Source organism: Arvicola amphibius, chromosome 14 (assembly GCF_903992535.2).
Source record: "Arvicola amphibius chromosome 14, mArvAmp1.2, whole genome shotgun sequence".
NCBI lineage: Eukaryota > Metazoa > Chordata > Mammalia > Rodentia > Cricetidae > Arvicola > Arvicola amphibius.
In genome coordinates, this window is record NC_052060.1 from 10,765,805 (window position 1) to 10,788,868 (window position 23,064).

Below are 23,064 nucleotides of genomic sequence, written 5' to 3' on the forward strand. Positions count from 1 at the left end.
TTAACCACAACAGTTCTCTCTCATGCCCAAGCCCGTTGTCCATTGTCATCTCAACTTCATTTTTTCCTCATTATCCATATTTCTGTTTGTCTCATTTATATTCTCCATGTCAGTCCCATCAATTTTCCATTCTTGTCATCTCTCCATCTTTCCTGTTCCCTTCTTATTTGTTTCTTGGTCCTCCGTTCTTCCATGCATCTGTCTCTAAATTCTCCCCTCTCCTTCTGTGTCTCAGATATGTGTACCATAGCTCCAAGTGGATGGTAGCTGGCAATGCTGACTCCCCTGTGCCTCCAAGGGTTTATATACACCCAGATTCCCTGGCGTCTGGAGACACCTGGATGAGACAGGTGGTTAGTTTCGACAAGCTTAAGCTGACCAACAATGAGCTGGACGATCAAGGACATGTGAGTTAAAGAATTCCATTTACCTCTTTCCCCTTTTGCTCTAGAGCTGATTAGCCCCAGGCCCTTTCAAATAGGTAAAATAAGAATCTGTATGCCATTGAAGTAACTAAGCATGAATGTTTTTTTCCACTTAAATTTCATTTATTACAAATCTAACATTAAGCAAACATCTGCTATGCATCAGCGTGAATTTATCAGACAAAGTTCTTTTTGCTCCAGGGACTCACAGTGCAGTCAAGGAGGTAAGACAGAAACACAGGGCGGATTTAGCACTGGAAGAGAAGCCACAGTATTCAGTAGGATAACTCACAATACCGAAGAGAAACAAATGAATGACCATTTTGGCTGATTGGTTAAGAAAGCTGTGAATTTACAAAAGAAGTCTTAAGCTTTGCTGGTATAATCAGAACAATGGATGCTATTAACCTATCTGTGGCAATAAAAGATGTACTGGATTTTCAATCAATGCCAACCTTCATTCTGGTTGCTATGACTATTTTCTTCAAGGGGACAGTAATCTTCTTAGGTGGTAAAGTCACAGATATGCCATCTACACTTCTGTGACATAAAATAACATCCACAAATTCAATGAGTGCAAATAGCTATGTGTAGAATTTAAAGACAGCATGGGCACCTGCTGAGAAACTGAAGGTGGCAGGAAAAATATGTCACTTGGCAGAGGTTGAGAAGTTTTAGTGGAGTGTCATCTTAACACGAGAATGGGTGGCCAGCATTTTTCCAATTAAACAAAGAAAACACATCTACCATCCAAGATGAATATACTTGATTATATGCTTCTAGGTATAAGCTACCCAGCGACTTAATTCTCGCCACAAGGAAGTGCACTGATTTCCAGCCTCCTGTGCGGTCCATTCCTAATTGGCCCTCCTCTTCCTCCAATGCTTCCGTCTTGTGATTTATTTCGCACAGGAGTTTGAAAAAGATGCAGGAAACTCTAAGTCACACCTCCCATAATCTTCCCTCTCTCTGTTTCAGATCATTCTGCACTCTATGCACAAATACCAGCCTCGAGTCCATGTGATCCGCAAAGACTTCAGCAGCGATCTCTCACCCACCAAGCCTGTGCCTGTAGGGGACGGGGTGAAGACCTTCAACTTTCCTGAGACGGTGTTCACCACTGTCACCGCCTACCAGAACCAGCAGGTAAGGGGCTTCTCTGGAGAGCCTGCTGCCTCCCGGCTTTCAAAAAACCTTTGTCTTGCTATTGGGGAGGAATGGCACAGAAAAGTCCAAACAAGAGACACCAGGCTTGCAGCACATATGGCGCATTGGTGACGACAGCGTGGTGATGCCCGGTGACAGCTGGCATGGTCTACATTTAGTTCAGACACAAGGGCCCTTCCTCCTCAAGTGCACCAAGCTCCCACATTATCTTCATGGCTTCCTATGTTAGGATCTCTCCCACCTCTTGGCTGTGCAGGATTGAGTCATGCTCTCCCCTCTATCTGAAGATTCCTGTGTGTATTTCTCTTCCATGTGATCTCAAAGCCATGAGGCCTAAAAAATGTGTGACTCACTGCTTCATTTCCAGACTCTGTGCACTTCCATGTGATTAAAAACCTACCAGGGATCTGGAGCTCTTTACTTAAGGCATACACATTTATTTACTAAGTGGGGTATTGAGAAGTTACTAGGGTCTAGTCTTTGTAGAGAAAATAGAGCTGGTTAAAGGAGTAATTAGGATGACGGTTCTCCTTATGGATAGCCTTAGTTAAGAGAAAAACATGTACCTACACAATGGTAACAGCAGAATGACTCAATAACAGAGACACAGAGGATTTCTTGATTTGTCGAATACAGATGTTTTCCTGGAAGTGTTGATTCATTTTCTGGGCTAGACACACACATAGGAACCAGCCAGGCTAACATAGAAGATATGAGGTTAGGAGAATGGTAGAGGAAGTGACAGGATATCACTGTCTTGTTCTAAACATTACTCAGGTTTTTTTTTTTTTTTTTTTTTTTTGTGTGTGTGTGTTTTTCTTTTTTTTTTTTTGTTTTTTCAAGACAGGATTTCTCTGTGTAACAGCTTTTGATTCTCTTGGAATTTTCTTCATAGACCAGCCTGACCTCAACCTCATAAAGATCTGCCTTCCTCTGCCTCCTGAGTGCTGGGATTAAAGGCATGTGCCACCACCACCACCCAGTCTCTGTTTTGTTGTTTGAGGAGGGTAGCTAGATGGGATTATAAGTAATCTTACTTTATGAAGTTCCCCAAAATGCACAATCAAACCCATTTTATAGCATATTTTGTATTTATCAAATTGTCTAATTAGTAGGATACTTGCAGTGAGCGAATCCTTTGCTGAAACGAGGAGATTTAAGTTCATAAGCTCACACATTAACATCCTTTCATTTGGGATCGATCAGAAGGAAAATGAACTTACAATATCATTAAATTTGATGCCTTTTGATGAACTTACAGTATCATTACATTTGATGCCTTTTGAATCAGATGTTCTATTCTGTCCTCTAAGCAGCTGAGGGAAACATTAGATATTTATCAAGCATTTTCTTTATACTAGTTAGGTGATTGTGGTGGGTTTTTAAATAATTTATATCTCACATGGACAGGATATTTCTCTCTCTCTCGGTGTATCTGGGTAGCACTCCTTACAAATTATTTCCTGAGGAGATTAAACATCTGATTGTCCGACTTTCTCAGCATGTGTGGAGTGCTCATAAATTCAGATTTTCTGCATGGATGCCATGATTTATCTAAGGCAGAGGAAAACAAGAATTTGTTCTGGGTGCTGATTAAATTACTAAGTCAACCCAAGCTCCTTACATTGAAAGGTTGCAGAGGTCTTAGCGAAGCTGTGCAGAAATCTTCAGTGAAGATTTCAAATTTTAATGCAAGATACAGCAACCATATGGACGTGGCCCCTTGCACAACTGGAACCCAAAGTTCGCTGTGTTTCAGAAGAGGCAAAACAGGGGGCCAGTTACTGTTTTAATTGGTAGCTTCTTTTTTTAAAGGCAGTGCTGTGGTAATAAGTATTTGAACTCCAGGACGGACATGGTAGAAAAAGAAGGCTAAACAATAAACCCAGTACTATTTCATCCGAGTTGATTATAGAGGCTACACGGGCTATTACTGTAACCTACCTGAAAGCCAGAGCTTCAGTTTGCTTTGACAATGAAGGGGGACTCAACACAGGTACAAGATATCTTTCATTGCTTCATTTTTTTTTTTTTTTTTGGGTAGATGTGTCCACTGTCAGAGTGCATTTCGTTCAGACACACATTTTGCCTGCAGGTGGGTTGGGACAGGCCATGAGTGCACCTGCTCGAATCTGACAGATTGTGTGACCTTGAAGAGGGTCCTTAACTCCTTTCAGTCTGTGCCTCCTGCATCCACAAATGTGCCTGCCTCAAGGAATTACGTGGGGCAGACAGAGGATGAATATGAATCAGCCAACACCGCCATATGGCTGGGATAGAAAGACAGGGAGGCAAGCAGGGGACAGAGGCAAGTTTAAAGAATCAATTGTTCATTAGGGAAAAGTTGATGGTTGGGAACTGGACAAGACGCATTGGCTCGTGAAGGGATTGTGGTGACTAGGTGACCACTTTGATCTCTGTCTTCATGAAAAGTTGATGAATTCATGATGTGATGATGTTCAAAATCGATGGGTCCTACTCAGCTCCGCTTGTTTTGAGATCAAGGCAACAGCTTTTGCCTATTTAACAAGTCCCCCGTTGCTGCATAAATCAACCAGCATGATTGTTTAATACTCCCGTTGGCTGTGTAGATGTGATTTAATATAATACAGTTGCCTTCTAATAAAACCCCGCAACCCCAGGTCGTTCCCATTGGGCGTCATGAAGTTTGTATCCTACGTATCAGGACTGGCAACCTAGCAGTGATTTCCTCAGACTTTTCCTGAAGATTCTGGGGAAGAGAAATAGTTCTTTTGTAAGATACAGTTTCTCATTGCTGTTTTCTTATTAACCTCTATGTTCCAGAATGAACACAATCAATATTTTCGGATGAAGTTGTTTTTATTGATCTTTCAGAAAAAATGGTTAGTAGGCCTGTGTAGGGTAAGAGCCAGTGGTGGGTCTTCGGTGTGCATAGGAACATGTCTGGGGGGACACAGTGAAGGGAGTCCAGCAAAAGGGATGGGACTCAGCTGAAGTGTCAGTGGGTCTTTCTAATGAAGAGCTCTGCCCCATGGCTCAGACAGCAACAGATCAGATGTTTGGAGGACTGGATCAGAGCCCTAGATCTCCATGAGCATCTAAGTCACCCCCAAAAGTAACTTTCTGTGTTTGGATTTCATTTTCTTCTAGAAAATGGGTTGTCCTATGCTTCCCAAGGATGGTTGCTAGACAGGTAATAATAATTTGCTCCTATTCCCCCTCCCCCAATGAGCATTGAGAGCAATGTCCTGTAGTTCACCCAAGGCAGCCTAACATTCTCATGTTTGTAACATATTAAGAGATTTCTGTAATATTTCAGATCATATTTTTAGCAGGCCTACTCCTGAGAGTAGGAACTTTGCATTTTGCTGTTGACTAAGAACTTCAAACTTCTCTATGATCTTCAACTCACTAAAGGCCTCCGTGAGTTATTTCCAGTCCCTCAAGTGAGACTTTGGAGTCTCTTCACAAATCTTCCTTTGGACTCTGTTGCATCTATTAATTCTTTTCTTCTTTCTAATCTCAGTGCTTTGTCCTTGTTCTGCCCTGCCCTCTCTGTGCTCTGACTCTGAAAGGTGGCTTCTTACTGAGTTCCTTAGATGTCAGTCGGAATATTCCCCCAACTGTCTCACATCATCTCTAGAAGGATCTGGATAAAGCACAATGTTGACTCCCTTCTTTACCCACCATAATTGTGAATGAGGCCTCAGGGCCTGAATAGCCAAGTCTAGGACCTCAAGTCTCTCCATTAAAACCCTTTATGTCTAATCACTGACTTCATTCCTGAGCTCATTTCCTGTTATTCCCACCATGTCCTTGCAAGAGTGCAGGGATCTATCTGAAGTTCTTGTTGAACTTGTACTGCCTTGTTGGTATAGGTCGTTCCCCAGGACTGTCTCCATCCTTGCACCTTTCAAGTTAGGTGAAATTTCTAACTGAACCCTAAAACTGTCTTTCCTGTTGCAAATGAGCTTGGCCTTCAGAGCCCTACTCGGGCTCTGTGCCCCTTTCATGACATTCCTCATAGAAGAACCGAGCTCTAGCTAATCTTCCTCCAACTTGAGAGTGCTTTCTTTTGAGAACCAGTAAACATTACCCTGTGATATGGGAGAAAACGCCAGCTGGAGGTTCCGAGGTGTGAGCCGGACTGTGTTGCTGGCAAGCTGTACTGCTCTGGTAAAGTAAAGCCCTGTTCTGCAGTGCTTGAGTTTGCCTGCTGATAGCTGGGTCTGAGTCAGTGTCCGTGTCTGTAGAGAAGCAGTTCATTGGAAAATACAGCTACAAACACTCACTTACATTGTTCTGTTCTGGCCTGTCTACTTTTTGATGCAAAATGTTACTTACTTTATAAAATAGCGATACCTGTAGAGTAGGTAGGTATTAATTTTTTTCAGGTTATTTTCACTCTATTGAGTAAAAATAGGAACATAAGTGTTGATTTCTCAAATGTTGGAGGAGCGATTAGAGCAGTTTATGAAATTCTAAGGTCTAGAATCCATGAGTTAAGATGAAGGATGTTTCCATAATTTAATAGTATTTACATTTGTTTGGTGGTATAGCTTTGGGCATGTGTCTTGTAAGTGACCGCATCCCTGAGAGCCATCATGACTTTGATATTGGTTTCCTTATACACCCAGAAATCTGCTCCTTTGGCTGTGAAGTGTGAATTAAACGTTTTTATGTTCATGGAATATTTTATGTTTTTCTTCCCCCTTTCCATTCCTTCCTCACACTGGCCTTTCCAATCTATAGACTCTCAGAGTTCCTAACACACTGACGTTATTATTGCCAATATTTGCTCTCAGAATGCCAACTTGGCAGATCTGTGAAAGAGAATGGTACACCATGCCCAGAATCTCCTCATGGAGAGTAAGTTGGTAGACTGGGAATAAAGGTGATGCAATACTCTATCCCTTTTCTTGGAAGATACTGATGCCAGCATGTCCTCGTGGAAATTAGCAGGAAATTTCCACTGTGGCCTTTGTCTTCTCGGAGGGAAAAGACTTCTGAAATTTTATCTTTTTTTTTCCTCAGGCAGGAAACTAGATTTCAGAAAAGCATAGCTGTGCTCTCCCCAGGTAACAATCTTATACTCGGCGAGAATTGGCTCTATGAGCAGAGAGGAGTCTGAAACCACTGCCAGGTTTGTGGGAGCAAATCCAACAGGATTCTCTGCCACTTCTTATATCCTGCACGGCCCAGCCAGTTTCCCTCTACTTTGCAATTAGACCAAGGCGGATTTCTTTTTTATTTTGAACACACCAACTCAAGCAGTTTTCTTTTCATTCTTGATGAAAAAGTTGCCAATATGTATGGCTAAAAAATAAGAACAATCAGGAGCAGTAATAAGGGAGACTATTTTGACCCGGGTTTTATCTAATCAAAATACACATCTTCATGCTACCTCTCTGGAGCCTGTGCCATTTATGTCCACACCATATTATGCATAGTGAGGTATACTTAATTTATTAACTGCTCGTGTTACTAGGCAAAAAATAAATAAAAAGCCAGTGGCAATGTAAAATTAATGGTGACAAGCCCACAAGTACTCTACTCTCTTCCAGTCCTTAATACCTCAGACAGAACAATAGTAAGGTTAGGAAAATCAGGGCAGCAAAAGACACTGCTTTGACGGCTCTCACCTTTTCCGTGTCTTCTTAGCACACAACCGAGTTTAAACATGGTTGCTGTTGAACAGCGTCCACTTCATACTAATAGACCTTATCCTAGCTGGAAAGACACGAACAGTCATTGTGAAGCAGAACACAGAACTGGGAGTTGAGGCAGGGCTTGCTGAAGAATTGCTCAATCTCATCCTTCTTTTGGGTTTGATGAACCGTCCCACGTAACCACCCATTCAATTATTCTTCATTAACAAAATCACATTGGGCGCCAAATGCATGTCATTCTAGGCCCCACTTGATAAGACAGTGCTTAAACTATGTATAGACCTTGTCACACAGGGGAAGAGACAGTAAGCACGTAAGTAAGTAACAAACATACAGCTAAAACAAACAGTTGGATTAAGGGGAAAGATGGCTTAAAGATAGCACAGTTGAAGAGGCCGTCAGAGGTGGTCAGGGGTGTTGCCTCCTGAGTCCAGAGCTTTAGCATGAGATTTAGTGTGAAGTCAGCTCTGTGTAAGGTCGAGTAACGGAGCAGAGCACCCTGCAAGGCCTCTCAGGAAAGGGCTTGGAACGTTGCAGCATGGACCACAGTTCAGTTCAGTTCAGCTAGAGCCAGGGGACAAAGGTAGAGGAATGTGCTAGCGTTGGAGCCTGAGCTGGAGCCAGAGCCTGCTGGCCCTGCAGGACTGGTCAAGGAGGATGGATTGAATTCCCTACAGGGGTAGTCATTGGGAAAAACCAGCACGCTGTAGAAATGTCTAGATGCAGATCCCTCAGGCTGCTGTTTAGACTGGATTGGAAGTAGAAGGAAAGGGGTCAGTCTGAAGGCCATTTAGAGAAGTTTAGTCAAGAATATAACTGGCTCGTGGCAGGGAGATGAGAAGACATATTTGAATTTCACTGGTAAAAGATAATATGACACGGAGTTGGAAATCACTAATATGTTCTCTTATTCCTCTCTGCATTCTCTCTCTCTCCCTCCCTCCCTTCCCCCCCCCTCTCTGTGTATGTGTGTATATAAATTTTGTGTAGCTGTTTTCCCTAAAAGGACCTCATCTGTAATGGAGTAGGGTAGGGACACATGCTTTTGCCTTTCTGCATTTCTATTTTAAGTTTATATCTCTTATCATACCTTGATTTGATTTGTGTGCACAGGTTAGTTTCCTCTTCCCCCAGAGGACTTCCGGCCTCTGGTTGTATGGTGCACGTGGGTGGAAGTGAGAGATTTCCATATCTTCATGGCTGCTTGTGGGTTCCTTTACCATCTCTGGGCTCACTGCAGTCCTGAAGCAGCTGCCAGGGCTGTTGCCCGGTCCCTGGTATTGACACTCTTTGACAACAATGCTGAAGTGAAACCTTGTTTTCTTGCCTCTTGGGTTTCTTTCTTGGTCCAGCTTTCCACCAAGACTCACGCAAATATTCTGTTTAAGCCCCGAGTTTGCAGCATGTCTGGGTCATTGTTAGGCACCTCCACATACATACATACATACATACATACAGCATGAACCCTGCCAGCCTCTCTGAGTCTCCACCAACACCCTCTAGGTTTCAGTCTGAATGGGATAACAGGCACAGGCAATCCGACTGTTTACTTATCCTCTGGCTCCTTTGATGGACGAGGAAGAGAGGACTCCAAGTTCTTCATGAATATTCACCTTGTGCTCATCCTCGTCCTCCAGGGGGCAGTGGACTTTGTGACCAATTTTAAAAATGAAATTGTTCATATTCTTCAAGGTGGCTCTTCTATTACCTCTACGGTGAAATCTCGGAGTCTTTCAGCTTGCTGAGTCTTCAGAATTTTTAGGTTAATTTGCTGTGGATCTAATCATGATCTGTTTTTATGTTGTTACCACTGTGCATATCTGCCCTTTGTTCTTCTGGATTATAAGTTTCTTTGAGAGCAAAGAGGCAGCACAGCCGTCTACTGACTACTCGCCAAACTGTCGCCGGTGTCACCTGTCACCTTTAGTGCACAAAAGATATTTGATAAATAGCAACCGTCACAACCACACTCTTCATAAATCTCTCTAAACTTCTCATTAAAATTGTTGGAACAAGAACAGGAGTGCCATTTTCCCCCAACGTCTTTGGCCCCTTTCTATTAAATTTCCATACAGATCCTTTCGCCTTGGCTACACTCAGCTGTGGGAATCAGATTTTCAACTCTTTCTCCCAGGCCATGAACTAGAATGTCGTTATATTTACAGGGGTCTGTGGAGGTACCCCAAACACGGCAGTGCGATTGTATATCAGAAACCACTATCATAAATGAGTTGGACAGGATAAGCCAACTTGAAAGAGAAAATAAAATATTATAACCTCAACTTGAAAAGAAAATATGGCGTGTGGTTTATTGCGGTGGGTTATGGGGGAAGAAAGCCGATTTTAAGTCAGCCACAGAGAAGCAGTGGCACTCTTTAAATTCAATACAGTATTCACATGGCAGACACTGGACTTCAGAAAGGCGAACCTCTAGGCTCCTGCTCTTGTCTATAAAATAGATGTAAAATTGCCTTTGCTACATTATTAGTGCACCATTCTCGAGGCAAGGAATGTTTAGGGAACAAACTAACCTGGAAGCCAGCTTGGCGCTTTCAAGTCAGAGTCTGTTTGTGAGAATCTCACATTGCATTTTAAAGACATTTTAAAGTCTGCGGCTGTGGGAAACTCCTCTCTGACGAGGTGAGAAGGAAGAAGGCGTAGGAAAGGACTTTCCTTGTCTTCGTGAGAATGTGCTTGCAGTTAGCAGCAATCGGAGTCTGCCTTTAACGGACAAGATTTCCATATTTCTAGACTGGCTTTTCAGAGTCTCTTCCATTCTTTTGAGCTCTCTAGCCTTCAGGTTGTGTAATAAAGAATTCGGAAGATGTGCCTTTTGGGGAGTCCTGACTAAATTACCCATTTCTCTTTCTGCGAATCAGTGTGGTTGCAGAGTATGGGACCAAGGACTCTCTGGGAATCAGGAGCCTAGGACCCCCAATGAGATATGGGAGAAGTAATTTCATAAAGTGTTTTCAAATTAACCTGAAATTTCAAAATTTTGAATTAGTCTGAGATCTAGGAGGAATCAAGAAGTTGCGAGAGGCTCTGTATCTTTATCTTAGAGAGCCAGGTCTTGAAGAATGTGTATAATTTAATTTTTAACATGGGACATAAGGCTTGCTGGCTTCTGGAAGCCTGAGTGTCTGTGTCTTAGGTAGAGCAAGTCATTTACATCTGGTTCAGACATAAAGGTATCAGAAATGCCTCCCGTGGCCAAGACTGAAAGCAGAAACACTAGCGCTCATATGGAATATGTTGTTCAGGCTTTTTTTAGTCTAGAAGTATTAGGAAGATATGTCTAACCGTGTCAGGGTTTACTGGGACTAAGAGAGGAATCAATGGGCTCTGATGTACTAATAGGAGGATTCTGAGGACCTGGCCGAGAGGGTGGCACACGTGTGTGTCTGTGTGTGTGTGTGCTGGCTTTTGCTCATTTGCTGATGAGTTGATGAGTCTTGCAGACCGAATGAGGTGCAGTTTCATATTTGAGGAGGCTCCCTACTTTGGGTAAGAACCGAGGTGCTTTTTGCATCGTTTCTACGAACATTTTAGGTCATTAAATGTGCAATTTCTGGTGGCAGGAAAGGCACACGTTAGGTTACGTGGGAAATGCAGCCAATTATTTGGCTCCCTCAGGCTGAGGCTGACTGTGGGTTGTTTGCGGGACTGAGTCAATCCATGTAACCATCTCTCCATCACTTGTTCCCTTGCACAGTATCTGTCCAACAAGTGCGCCTGAAGTGCCTCCTGCATGTCACCAGCAACGGGCCTCGCCGTCAGTCATTCCCTTTCCCTGCGTCCGTACACACACAGTGTTTATCATTAGTTCAGGAGAAGGACCGGGAGTAGGAGTGAGATCCCAGTCACGCAGAGGGCAAGTCTTGGTTGTCAGAAAGAAGCGAGTCACACATCTGGGTGCCAGGCCCAAGCCCTATGTCAAACTGAAATTTAAATCTCTAACGAAAAGGAAACGAAATGAAAACAACAGATGTTATTAATAGAGTGAGTTTTTGCTAATTGGCTAGGAGCAACACAAAAGGAAATTGGTTAATTACAAAACAATTGATATTTATCTGTTTATTTCCAGATCACCAGATTAAAAATCGACCGAAATCCCTTTGCTAAAGGATTCAGAGATTCTGGAAGAAACAGGTAAGACCAGCAGGACAGGGGACTCACAAGCTTCTTTTCTTTTCAGAATTCCTTTTCCCTTATCTCATTGGTGGCCCTTGGCTCCAGAGAGGGTTTGTATACTCTGCAGCCATGTTGACTCAGGGTACAAGAAATTGGTGACTTAACTCAAGAATCCCCAACTCTGCTCCCACAAAACACACGTCTCCCAATTTTTTTCTTACACAACCTAAATTTCCATAACCAATCCTTCATGTTATTTTACCTCCTACCTTGTACTGTGTGATTCAGTCCACGGAAAGCAAGTCACATGATCACTTATTGTTATTGATGGACTGGTATATTTTTCTGGTCCCTGAAGGTTGCCGTATTGGCTGCAGTGGTGTCTCAGGTACTTCACATTTCTGAAAAATAAAATATTCCAGAAAATTACTACCTTTGTGAGTTGAACTTTGTGAAAACAAATGTAATCATTTTATCCCTAGGAAATACTCCCCCGGGTCATGTACACTTTTGGCTTTATTAAGGGGGAGTGTTTCTTTCTTTTGTTCCTTTTGTAAAAATCCTTTTTCTATTTTTCTGAGATAACTATATCATTTCCTCTTATTCTTTTCCATCCTCCAAGTCCTCCCATGCACTCTCCCCTTGCTCTCTCTAAAATTCGTTCTTCTCTTCAATTGTTGTTGCATGGGCATGCATGCACACACACGTGCACGTGTGTTTGTGTGTGTGTTTCATTGCTGAGGATACAGTCTGTCTAATGTTATGTGTATGGATGTTTCCATGCTGGCCCTGTGATACTGGGTAGCTGAGTGATGTGCTCCTCTCTGCAGGAGGACTATATCTCCCTCTCTCTGCATTTGCCATTGGCCTGTGGTTCTTCTTCTTTTTTTTTAATATTTATTTATTTATTATGTATACAATATTCTGTCTGTGTATGTGCCTGCAGGCCAGAAGAGGGCACCAGACCCTATTACAGATGGTTGTAAGCCACCATGTGGTTGCTGGGAATTGAACTCAGGACCTTTGGAAGAGCAGGCAGCGCTCTTAACCACTGAGCCATCTCTCCAGCCCCCTGGCCTGTGGTTCTTGATTCAGGGCTGTGAGCATCCGTTCTTCCCCATTAGCATGCCTATTTGTGTCATCCTTCTTCAGGTCATGTTTAGGTAGCTACATTGGTGAGACTTCATGCATGTCGCTTCTTTGATATCTCTAGGAGAAATGCTCTCACAGCAAATTTCCTGTTCCTCTGGCTCTTAGAATCTTTCAGTCCCTTTTCCAAGCTGACGCCTGAGCCTTGGATGTAGGAGTTGGGTTGTATATGTATCAGCTGGAACTTGGTCTCACAACTCTGTGTTTTGGTCAGTGTGGTTTTCCATGATAGTCTCCATCTGTTACAGAAAAGGGACGTTTCCAGTGATGAAGGGGAATGCCACCTTTCCTTATGACCCATGCCATCAGTTCCAGGAGTTGCAGATGTTCGCAGTATCATTGTGTCCTGTTGTCAAATGCCTTAGAGACTGTTCTGGTTTTCTGACTGATAATGCTTTCTTCTCTCTAAATGATTTCCTACATAAAATACAAATCTGTCATCTATGAAAAATTAGGAGACATCTGAGATGGCTAGGGGAACCAGACATATCCACAGTCTCCAATTAGGCAAATTCATCAGATACCCACAATGCAGGCTGAGCGAGTGTGACGCGTCTGTCTGGTGTAGCGCAGGCATTGCAACGCGATTGACTTTCATCAGGACCAGACTTCTTTAATAATCTGCAAGGATGGCTTTACATCTGGCCAGCAGATTGTCAGGAATTATCTTTGGTATTCTCTCTCCAGCAGCTTTTGGATACACCAACAATTTATATTTAGAACGACTCCATGAAATATGGGATGCATCATCTAATCAGGCACCGCGGCGTGAACAGACCCCATGTGTGATGGTGTCTACCTTACAGGAAAGGTGTGGAGAGCGTATATGTCTAGATCTGTGCAGGGCCATCCTATAATGTATACATGATGACCGAACTGCATCACGACATTCGCTGACTGTGCCTTCACCAAGCAATACCTCACGATGCCATAGACATATGTCTCAAACCACCTCTGGTGATCTTTTCCCCCATTAAGTGCTTTATAGAAGCGCTTCTTTACTAAACTCTTAGTTTATGTTCATCAGCCATTTAGGTTCCCGTAGAATTTGTTTGTCTCAAACTCCATAAGGTCACACCCGTTGAGTAATGTAAAATTCAGACAGTCTTCCCGTTTTTAGAAGACAACATTAAGCAATGTGTTCTAGGCCACAGTCAATGGGAAAGCACTCTAGAACCCGTGAACAAGTGGCTCCTGGTCAAGTGATTTTCCGTTTTACAAAGGCCTTCATCTTCAAAGCGTCGCCCGAAAAGAACAAACGGACATTCATTCTATCTCAGATGTCCCCACCATTAACTCATAGCCCAGGTCACAAAAGCCTCTTCCTTTTCTTCATTCCTAAGACTCTGCACTTTGAGCTTCTTGAAGACCGAGTTAATGGCAGAGTGTTAAAAAGTGACATTAGGCTCAGGCTAGGTAGGCTGTGTATGGTAAGGGTATTTGAAACCTGGAGCTTGGAGTCCATGGATGGCGTTTCAGGGTTCTGCAGGCTCCTAGTATGTAAGTGTGACACCATACATGAGCAGCTGTACATTTGAAAAATAAGCATGTCGTGCTCTTTTTAGTTTTAGAAAAAATTATCTCCCAGGGTAAGAATTTCTGTTCTATACCCAAATATATGTCTTCAGGGCCAGACACACCCATGGCATTTATTCCGCGCTTCCTTCCTTTTGGAGGAGGGTGGTCTCTAGTAATGTTTAGCATTTGTTTATTTTCTTACAGATGCTTAATGTACTGCTCTCCTTTTCCTTCCTTTGTCTTCCAGGGGAGCCCTTGCAATCTGGAGGATTTGGTCAAGTTACTTTACTAAACTTGACTTTAATTTTTCAGCCAGTGCCTCCTCTTGATAGCCACCCTACTCTTGCAAGCTACAGTAGAAGGCATGCACCCCTGGAGATTGCTGTCTGGAATGTTCATGCCATGTTTCAAAGAAATCAAGAAAAATATGCCAATTTTCATGTAGTCGGGTCGAGAGGGAGTCGAAGCTGTTTCTAGAGGGTGGCTGGGGTTAGTGTCGACGACAAAATGCTATGAATCAGGAAGGGGGGTTGCAGAAGATGTAAAGAGAAATATGTGTTTGTTATGTTTGACTATTGAGGACACCTGTGGCTCCAGAGCGAGGCCCTGTTTGTGTCGAAGCCCGTGTGAGCTCCAACATAGATAACTACTTTCCCTAACTAGACTGGAACGGAGTTGCGAGGAATAATCAGACACAGCTTGCAAGGTCATCCTTGAAGGGCAAGATCTCTCGTTTATTCTCCAAACAGTTTATATATTATCCCATCAATTGAGTGGGAAAATACATTAGGCTGTCTCCTAGGTAACCAGGTGAATGGCCTTTTGTCACGTCTGCATCTACCTGTTTGCAAGTATGCTAGCTGTCACTTAGGCCATGAATTAGCATCTCTATAAGACATCCTCCAAATTACGAAAGGAAGGAGCACCAAACATCCTGATCAGCTTCAGCCAACACCTCTCCTCAGGTGATCTACATTAATAACAAAAGAAAATAGGAGCAGCACATCCAGGCTGTTGTTAGGCTGAGACAGCTTGTCTGCAAAACTACGTGACCACCTCAGGCCGGGCCTATGGCTCTTGTGCCATACCGAAATATGGGCCTACATGTTTGTAACTATGTCTCGGCAGCATAGGATGGAAGGTGCCCAGGGGTGACAAAGTAGCTGTGCTGACCAACACTGGACCTACGCTTCAGGAAGTGGAGTCCACTTCCACACAGAGACGAGAACTGCCAAATATGGAAGGATTTTCACCGGCCAGGGAGTTTTGAGACCCTCTTAGCTGAAGTCCTGAGGGAAGGTCCCCCAGGAGACTAGAGAATGTTGTGCTGCTTAGGAATATACTTATTTTTCTGTCATGCTTGCTGGGTTCCTCTTCTCTGTAAGACTCCTTCAAAGTGGAATTAGGGGTAAATCAAGGACAGACGGCGAGCACCATAGTGCACAGCTCTGAAGTCGGGCATTAGCCCATCTCCCATCTCAATGCTTAATTTATTTCTTATAGTGTGAAAATTCTTTCTTTTTTTTTGTCATACAAAGCCTGCAAGCCACGTTTAAAAAACAAAAAAAGGGTAATGGAGTCCTGTCATTTGTGAATCAATGGGACTGAAGAAAATTAAGTGAAATAAACCATCACAAAAATCCAAGTGGCATGTTACATATGCAGAACTTAAACTGGTTGAGTTTTGTAGGACTGAGAAGCAGAGCAGTTACTACTGGAAGTTAGATGCAGAGAGTGAGGAGGGACAGGAAAAGCAGGATGGTAAATACCGAAATACAGAAGAGAATAAGTTCTAATATGCCGCAGCATTTTAGGATAACTGAAGCTCACAGTTTATCGTATTTTTTATAAAGATCTAGAACAGGTCAAAACTTCCTGATCGAATGAAATGAAATGTGTAAGGAGAATGAAATCTTGCCCTGATCTGACTATTGCATATTGTGCGCCCATGCTGAGATATCAGACCGCAACACATAAACACCTATACACCATGTGTCAATTAAAAAAAATTTAACCCCACCCCCGGAGGTTACTTTAAGGACCATTAGTAACTGTTTCGGTTCACTACAAAGGAACACTTACCATGTAAAGGCTCATCCTTCATTTTTCTCTGATTTTCAAGCTTGCATCTTCAAAAGGTTTGAGGCCTGCAGGAGGAAAGCAGCTTTTCCACCACCCCGGAGCAAAAGCTGAGGTGCTGGTGAGCAGCTGCGTCTGGCTGGCTTCAGAGCTGGGCATCCCATGCTATGATGCTAGCTAGCATGCTCTCCTTGCCTTAACTCACCTTCAACAGATACTGAGAGCAGAGTCCTTCCTCTAAAAACATCATTCAACTACCCAGAACTGTTTCGGTCTCAGATAAAGCCACCTGTGCATTCTTAGCCTGTGTTTGTAGACTACTGCTCACAGCTTCACCATCTACTTCATCTGCCCTAGAAACACGGATTTGGGACACAAAACCAAGCCTAACCTTTCTGACAGGTGAAGCGAGGATGCATCCTTGGTGTCTGACAATGGGACAAGGATGTGTGGCTTTTTTCTCTAGCACTCTGGGAAACTACATTACAATAGACTTGTTAAGGCAATTATAAAAGTTTTGAATGTTTTTTCCTCTTTCAGAAATTCAAAATTACCCAATTCTATCATTAGCTGCCTAGTGATTTGGTTCTCACTAGTTGACTGCTGGATCTGATATAGGTGAGGACTTTTGATGTCATTATGAAGATGGAAAGGATGGATGGGCGAGAACATGGAGAACCTGGTGGTTCTGCGCTAGCATCAGGACCAGGGTACCACCTTCTGAGCAGCATCCCAGCTGTGGCCTTTCTCAGGCTAACACAGTTCTTCTCAACGCCTGCTTTCCCCATGCATTTTAGACATCAAATGACTCATGCGGAGGAGCAGGGCTTGATGAGCTGCATATAAATGTTGCTAAAACATACGGATTACATTTCCTTTAAAAACACATGGGCTTAAAAATTAGAGGGGAAAGTGCTTGGCCAATGTTTTTGGTTTCGCAGAACACAAAACATTTGTGGAATACTTTGGAGTCACAGAGTTTGCCAAACCTCAAACCAAAACACGTTCAGGTTTGTTGATCTCAATCCGTCCCAGCACAGTCCAGAGGCTGGAGAAGGGAGGAGAGGAAAGATGGGGAGGATGCAACCACCCACTTCACTCTCCACTGATACCTCTGGCAGTGCCTCCCAGCCTGTGAGACTCTCACACCGAGTCCCAGAAGAGTGTGACCCTGATGATAGGCTTCTTCTGAAATATACAGACGGGTACGGAGCAATGATGGAGCACTCCAGCGGCTATTCCTTACCTTCTTAAGAAAAGAACTCTCTGGAAAGAAGGGCTCCTGGCTCCTAGAACTGTCCTGTTCTTCTGCTTCTCAGAAGAACCAGGGGCTGATCTAATGGCTGGGCTCTAAAGGAGGCCCCCCCACCCCAAGAACCTACCTGTATGCAGAGTGCGTATCTCAGGCTTCTTGTGTGGCACATCTAGCAGAGGAGGCCTGTAGAATTGTGAGTCAGCACCTTCCAGAGGAGTCCTGAACGCTTCCTTCAGCCCTACACTTATGCCATGATCTGCAGACAATTTTATCAGCCATGAAATTGGTATTTTGATCTCCACTGTGCTAGGATCCTGTGTCTTTCTCTTGACTGAGTCAAGAATCCAGACCTGTAATTTTTTTCAAGTTTATTCTCTTAGGTATTCCTTCCCTCACGGTGCCAGGAGTATAGAATGAAATAGAAATTGGCTACAGAACAGTATTGGTGAGTGGGAGATACACTGAAAAAGGAACCTAAGAAAGCCTCATTCCAACAGGTGGCAAATTAAGGAGACCAGAAGCCATGGCCTTGGTTTAGATGCTGAAAGAGAGGGAACAAAGAGTATGTGACTAGTTAAAAAAGCTAAGGGCAATTAAGATACATGTCTGAGCCTGTTTACTTCTGATAGACTCCGATTTGACCACATCATTGCTTAGACACACACACACACATCCAGGGGACATAGGATCTGCCTAATCCCTATCCATGTGTTTCTTATATCCATGGAAAAGACACTCACAGAATTTCAGTGTCTGCAAGTCTTAGACAAGGAGGAGTTTCCAGAGGCAGAATTAAGGCAGAACGAAGTTTGGTTTGGTAGTCATCTGAGAAGTGAAATATGCCTTGGGGAAGCATGAAGCAAAGGCAAGGAAAGGGTCATGAGGCTGAGGAGAGGCGGCACCTTTGCTGTCTCACCCCCCAGAAGTAGACTTGGGATACACATCTGCCCTTGGGAGCCCTCATTGCTCAGCTACAGGGAAAGACAGCTGTTCAGATGCTGCTTGTTTGGAGAAGTCAAGGAAATAGAGGAAGAGAACTCTGTGTGGGTCTTTCAAATCCCATCTGATTGCTCTTAGAAGTGGCTGCCCAGACTTTACAAAAGGCCCAAGTCTGCTTGGTGAATTCTATGGAATTCCCAGAGGCTTCCTCAGAAACAAAACATTAATAAAAAAAGAGAAGATTAAAATTAGGATCCACCTGGGGAGTGAGAACTCCTTTTATACAGTTTTCTCAAAAGTACTAGATGGTGACAGACTGGGTGCTCCACGAATACCCTTCATTCTGTCTTTGACCTTGGATTTGATCTTTACCACCAGGTCCATTGTATGGATGGCAACTGAAAGCCTCGTCATTTCCTCCATCTATGTCTAGCTGGTATGGCACTCTAGAAGTTACTGCTGATGATCCCATGCCAGGTCCCAGGTAGACTGACCCTTCTGTAGCTCTTGGAGATGCGTAGTATTTTAGGAGGATATGTTCTTCTCTGTGGAGTTCATCATTGGAAGTTTGAGTCAGGGCACATTAATTTCAAACTCAGGAGTAGTCGGAGAGGGGTCACGTGTCACAGAGGCCGATTTACACATGAAAGTAGTTTCTTTAGCAGATTGTCCCTCATAGGACCTGCAGAAAGAGATGGGGTGCAAGAGGACTTCTGGATCTGTCTCTGCTCTCCGGATGTTCTGAGCCAGCAATATGATTTCTCTGAGTTACTTGGTAGAAATCTTTTTAAATTTTGTTCCTTTTTAGATATTTCAGGGGATAGTAGGCATTGCAGCAGGAGAGTGGATAGACTTGCATGTTTAAAAGGATGCTCAGTGAAGTCACTTCTTCACTGAAGAAATCATTCTTGAATAGTGATAGAGAACATACCCAAGAGTAAAGATTTTCCTAAAATGCCCTCTCAGCACCTGCTGTCCTAAGGCCCTGCCTATAGAGTGAAGAATGATTTTCTTGTTTTGGACAGGACCCTTTCTCTGTTACAGGCCCATAATGCTCAGTAGAAAGAGGAGTGTAAAGGGAGGGATTTCCCAGTTAACCGAATGGAGAGACAAAGAGAAGTCAGCTATACAGTAACCCCAGCCTGGCTCATCTTTGCTGGTCTAAAATGGCTTTCCCTGGAGAGTTGGGAGGAAGGGACCAGTAGATGTATTCCAGTTGATACCTGGATCTCTCATGTCTTGTCTGCTCCTTTATCTATCTGTTAAGTTAAACAGAAGAAAGGGCTGTTTAACAGTTAAAAAGAAAAAATGCCACTGACTTTCTAGAATTCAATCTTATAGTTATTTCCAGCTAATCGATTGAGAGTCTAAACTAATAGTAGTACTTAGTTCATCTTTTGGCTGAGGTCCACAGTCTTCATTGTTGTCTCGGAGCTGAGGTTCGCTCCCAGCGCTTCTCTTCACACCGATGGCAATCTGCATTTTGAGCTACTGGCTTCAGGATTTGCAGACCCAGCCTGTCACAGTGTCCAGAGAATGATTCCACTGTCCTCTGCAGGCCCAGCTGGGCAGGCAGCAGAAACCAAGCCTCCAACCACTTCTGGCTCCCCGCTGTTCATGAGTCTCAAGTAGCAAGCTTAGAGCCAATGAGCTGACCACTTGCCTTTTCTCAACTGTCAGTATATCCCAAGTGTCCCCCTCATGCTCAATTGCTGTGTTTTCATTTGTCCCCTCAAGAGCCATTGGCTGTAGTTTCCCAGCCAACCTCATCCTGCTCTTTCCTGGCAGCCTTACAGGCCCCTGTAGATTTTTGCATACTTTCTTGTTATCCCTGGCGTGGGGGACTTCGGCCATTCAGCAGGTCTAGGGAAGCAATCAGTGTTGGACTTCAGAGGGACGGTTGCATCTGTCGTTCAAGGTAACTGGCCCTGTTCTAGCTGCTGGCAGCAGACCCTCCCGTTGGCAGTTGTGTTTCTCCTATTCACCCGAGCCTTAGCTGCCTGTCACGGCTCATGGTGTAGCCTTTTCACCGGGATTTAATACTTTTCTCGGCCTTATTATGTGTTCCTCCTCCCTTGTCATGAACTGTTTCCACCATTGTCCTCCTGGCCATACGGACTTGCCAGGGAATGTTGGCAACTGTTTTATTATCTATGGCTCCTGCTCAAGGATGGTGTCATTGAACACCGTGGCGTCTGTCTTTTTAATGGCGAGTGTATTGCCGTCGGAGATATCGGCAAGATAATGAGGCCTCCAGGGGCTCGAGGGACACACTTTTGGTTTTCTGATGAGGAAATGAGAAGTGAAATTAGGGAACGTGGAGCTCCTTCCTCCTTTTGTCTCCAGCCAGGGGACTGACAGAACTGGGAATGCCAGGGAAGTCGGACTGTATCTGCTAGACCAGGCTGCCACTTGAGCAGAATGACTGGCTTGCTTTTGCTCGAAGTGGAGCAATGTTGATGTGGCCTTTGTTTTACTTTCTCACTTGCCTTGAGAAGTTTCGTTTTCAGCCAGGCTGTGTTTATTAAGTCACAATCATGTGAAATAATACAGACTTCTCTATCCTAAAACTAGCGAGACAGAGGCATGAAGACGTTAAAGTGTTTTGGCTAAAGGTGCCTTAATCAGAAGCCAGGCAATGTATATTTAGAGTCTATGCTCTTCACTAGAATGTTCACCTGTCCCTTGTGTGGTGTGCATAATAACAAAGCTAGATCACTCCAGTCAAATGCAAAGGAACTTATTGCTTTAGTTAAACTGTTTAGTGTTGTTACAATTTTTTTTTATTACTCTTGAGACATTGAAAATGCCAGGAACTGCGATTACAAGCTTATGCAAACTCTAAGAAGGACAGTGGGAACGGAACCTCTCGGGACCACCAGGTGATGAGCAATTTTCATTCAGTTCCAGTCGATTACATTTCCATAGGTTTCTCATTCTTCCAAAGCCAGTGAAGGAGGCTTATTGACGACAGCTTCGTCATTGTGTTGATAGAACCGTTGTATACTGAGAAACCAAATTTCACATGATAAGTTTGTCCTTAAATTGTAGAATTCAGATTTGAGATCCTTTAGAACATCTGAATAGAAAGTGTCTTAAATAAGTGGAGGTTAGAGCTGATTCTACAAAGTAGCGAGAGAGGGAAGTGTGGAAGTTTTGACCTATCCTCAAGGGAGCAAGACTAGATTAAAAGCATTGAGATAATATAATTAGATTTGGACTGAATGTCCATTTTACGCACCCCCCTCTGTACACAAACAGTTTTAATAACACCATGAATGTTTGTTAAGTGCCCAGAACATACCTTCTTCTTCACACTGCTAAGTCTTTGCACACATTGTTGACGCTGCTGTAAAAGCCCCCTCTTGTTCTGAGTGGAAGATTGCTGAGAGGGTCATTTAATATTTAGGTTAACTAGATGACCGGTTGTGGAATCTTCCTCTAGTTTCCCAGGTCTATTAAATACTTCTTGCTCAAGGCTTCCCAGCACCTCTTTTATATCTGCAGTGTATCTGACAGTTTATAAAATGGTGCCCTTCATGTTGCTTTTTCTCTCTTCCTCTCTTTACTGAACAGGACACTCCTTAAGGGCAATAACTCTATGTCTGTTTTGCTGTTATATCAGCTAAGACTTTTTTATAGTCTGAACAGTCCTTTAGGCTTTCAAAATCCCTGCTACCTTAGGATACTTTTAGCCATAGACTTCCTTCTGTTGAGAGAGGAACAACAGCCATCTCAATCTATTGCATGCGCTCTCTTGTTTACAATAATCTCGTCACACAGCTTAGGGAGATGTTAAACTTAAGAAAAAATAGAGATAAAGAGAAAATAAGCAGGTTTAACGAGGATAATGTGAAAACTGTGTCCAGTTATTACTAACTATGATCACAGATATTTTAATGATAATTATTACAATTGTCTGGTGTTTGCTGAACTTCAAAAGACGTTTCTCTTCCTCGCTTCTTTAAATGCAATTGGGAGGGTATTTCTTTCCAATCTGGTTGCAATTCCAGATCAGTTGATCTTGAGGCAACATTCATTTGTGAAGGAGCTCTTTGGCCAGCTCAGCCTCCTTCCTCTTCTTCCCTCAGCATAGCCTTTGGCTTGGCCAAGTTGAAGGAGAATCAGCTTGGAAACCAGAGAGGAAGTTACAGCCAAAAGACTGAAGAAAGGGGGCTTAGATGTGGCCTTTGCTGTCACTGGACTAACGGGGAAAAGGCAGCAAGAGGGAGCAATTGCCGATTTGGCTGTTTCTGATAGGAAGCTACAGAGATGACGCCAGGTCTCTGCTGTGCCACAGCCCACAGAGGCCCACCATGGGGAATGTGTTAACTGAACACTACCCAACACAGCTTTTCACATGCATGAAATAATGAGTCTGTTTTGTAAGGCTTAGAGATAAAAATTCACAAAATTAGGGCAAGATAACAGTGCACAAACACACACTAGCTAACGCTAGCCCAAGATGCTCCCTGAGTAGTCACCCAGCAGCTGAAGACCTTCATGGGTCATTGACAAGGACTCTTAGAGAAGACAAGTGTAGAAGTGCCTGAACTCTGTCAGGGCGCTCAGACTCTATCGAAGGTCAAAAAGTCTAAGTCTAGGACAAAAGAAGCCAGAGGGAGAGGAAAACCTTCCTGAGACCTTGGCCTAAATAGACACAAGTCCTGTCAGACACAGAGAAAAAGGCCTCAAACTTTGGCCCTAGAGAATTCTTTCTACCTTCAGAGATTTTACCTTTTATACC

At 43.4% G+C, this 23,064-nt stretch overlaps 1 protein-coding gene across 1 annotated transcript in view; it reads left to right on the top strand.

Annotated features, from left to right (window-relative positions):
- Positions 1 to 23,064, top strand: part of Tbx15 (T-box transcription factor 15) — a 102,339-nt gene that overhangs the window by 61,730 nt on the left and 17,545 nt on the right. The window contains exons 4-6 of the mRNA XM_038311886.1: positions 236 to 407; positions 1,404 to 1,571; positions 11,331 to 11,395. Coding sequence (XP_038167814.1) covers positions 236 to 407; positions 1,404 to 1,571; positions 11,331 to 11,395 — 405 coding nt within the window. The remainder of the gene's footprint in view (positions 1 to 235; positions 408 to 1,403; positions 1,572 to 11,330; positions 11,396 to 23,064) is intronic.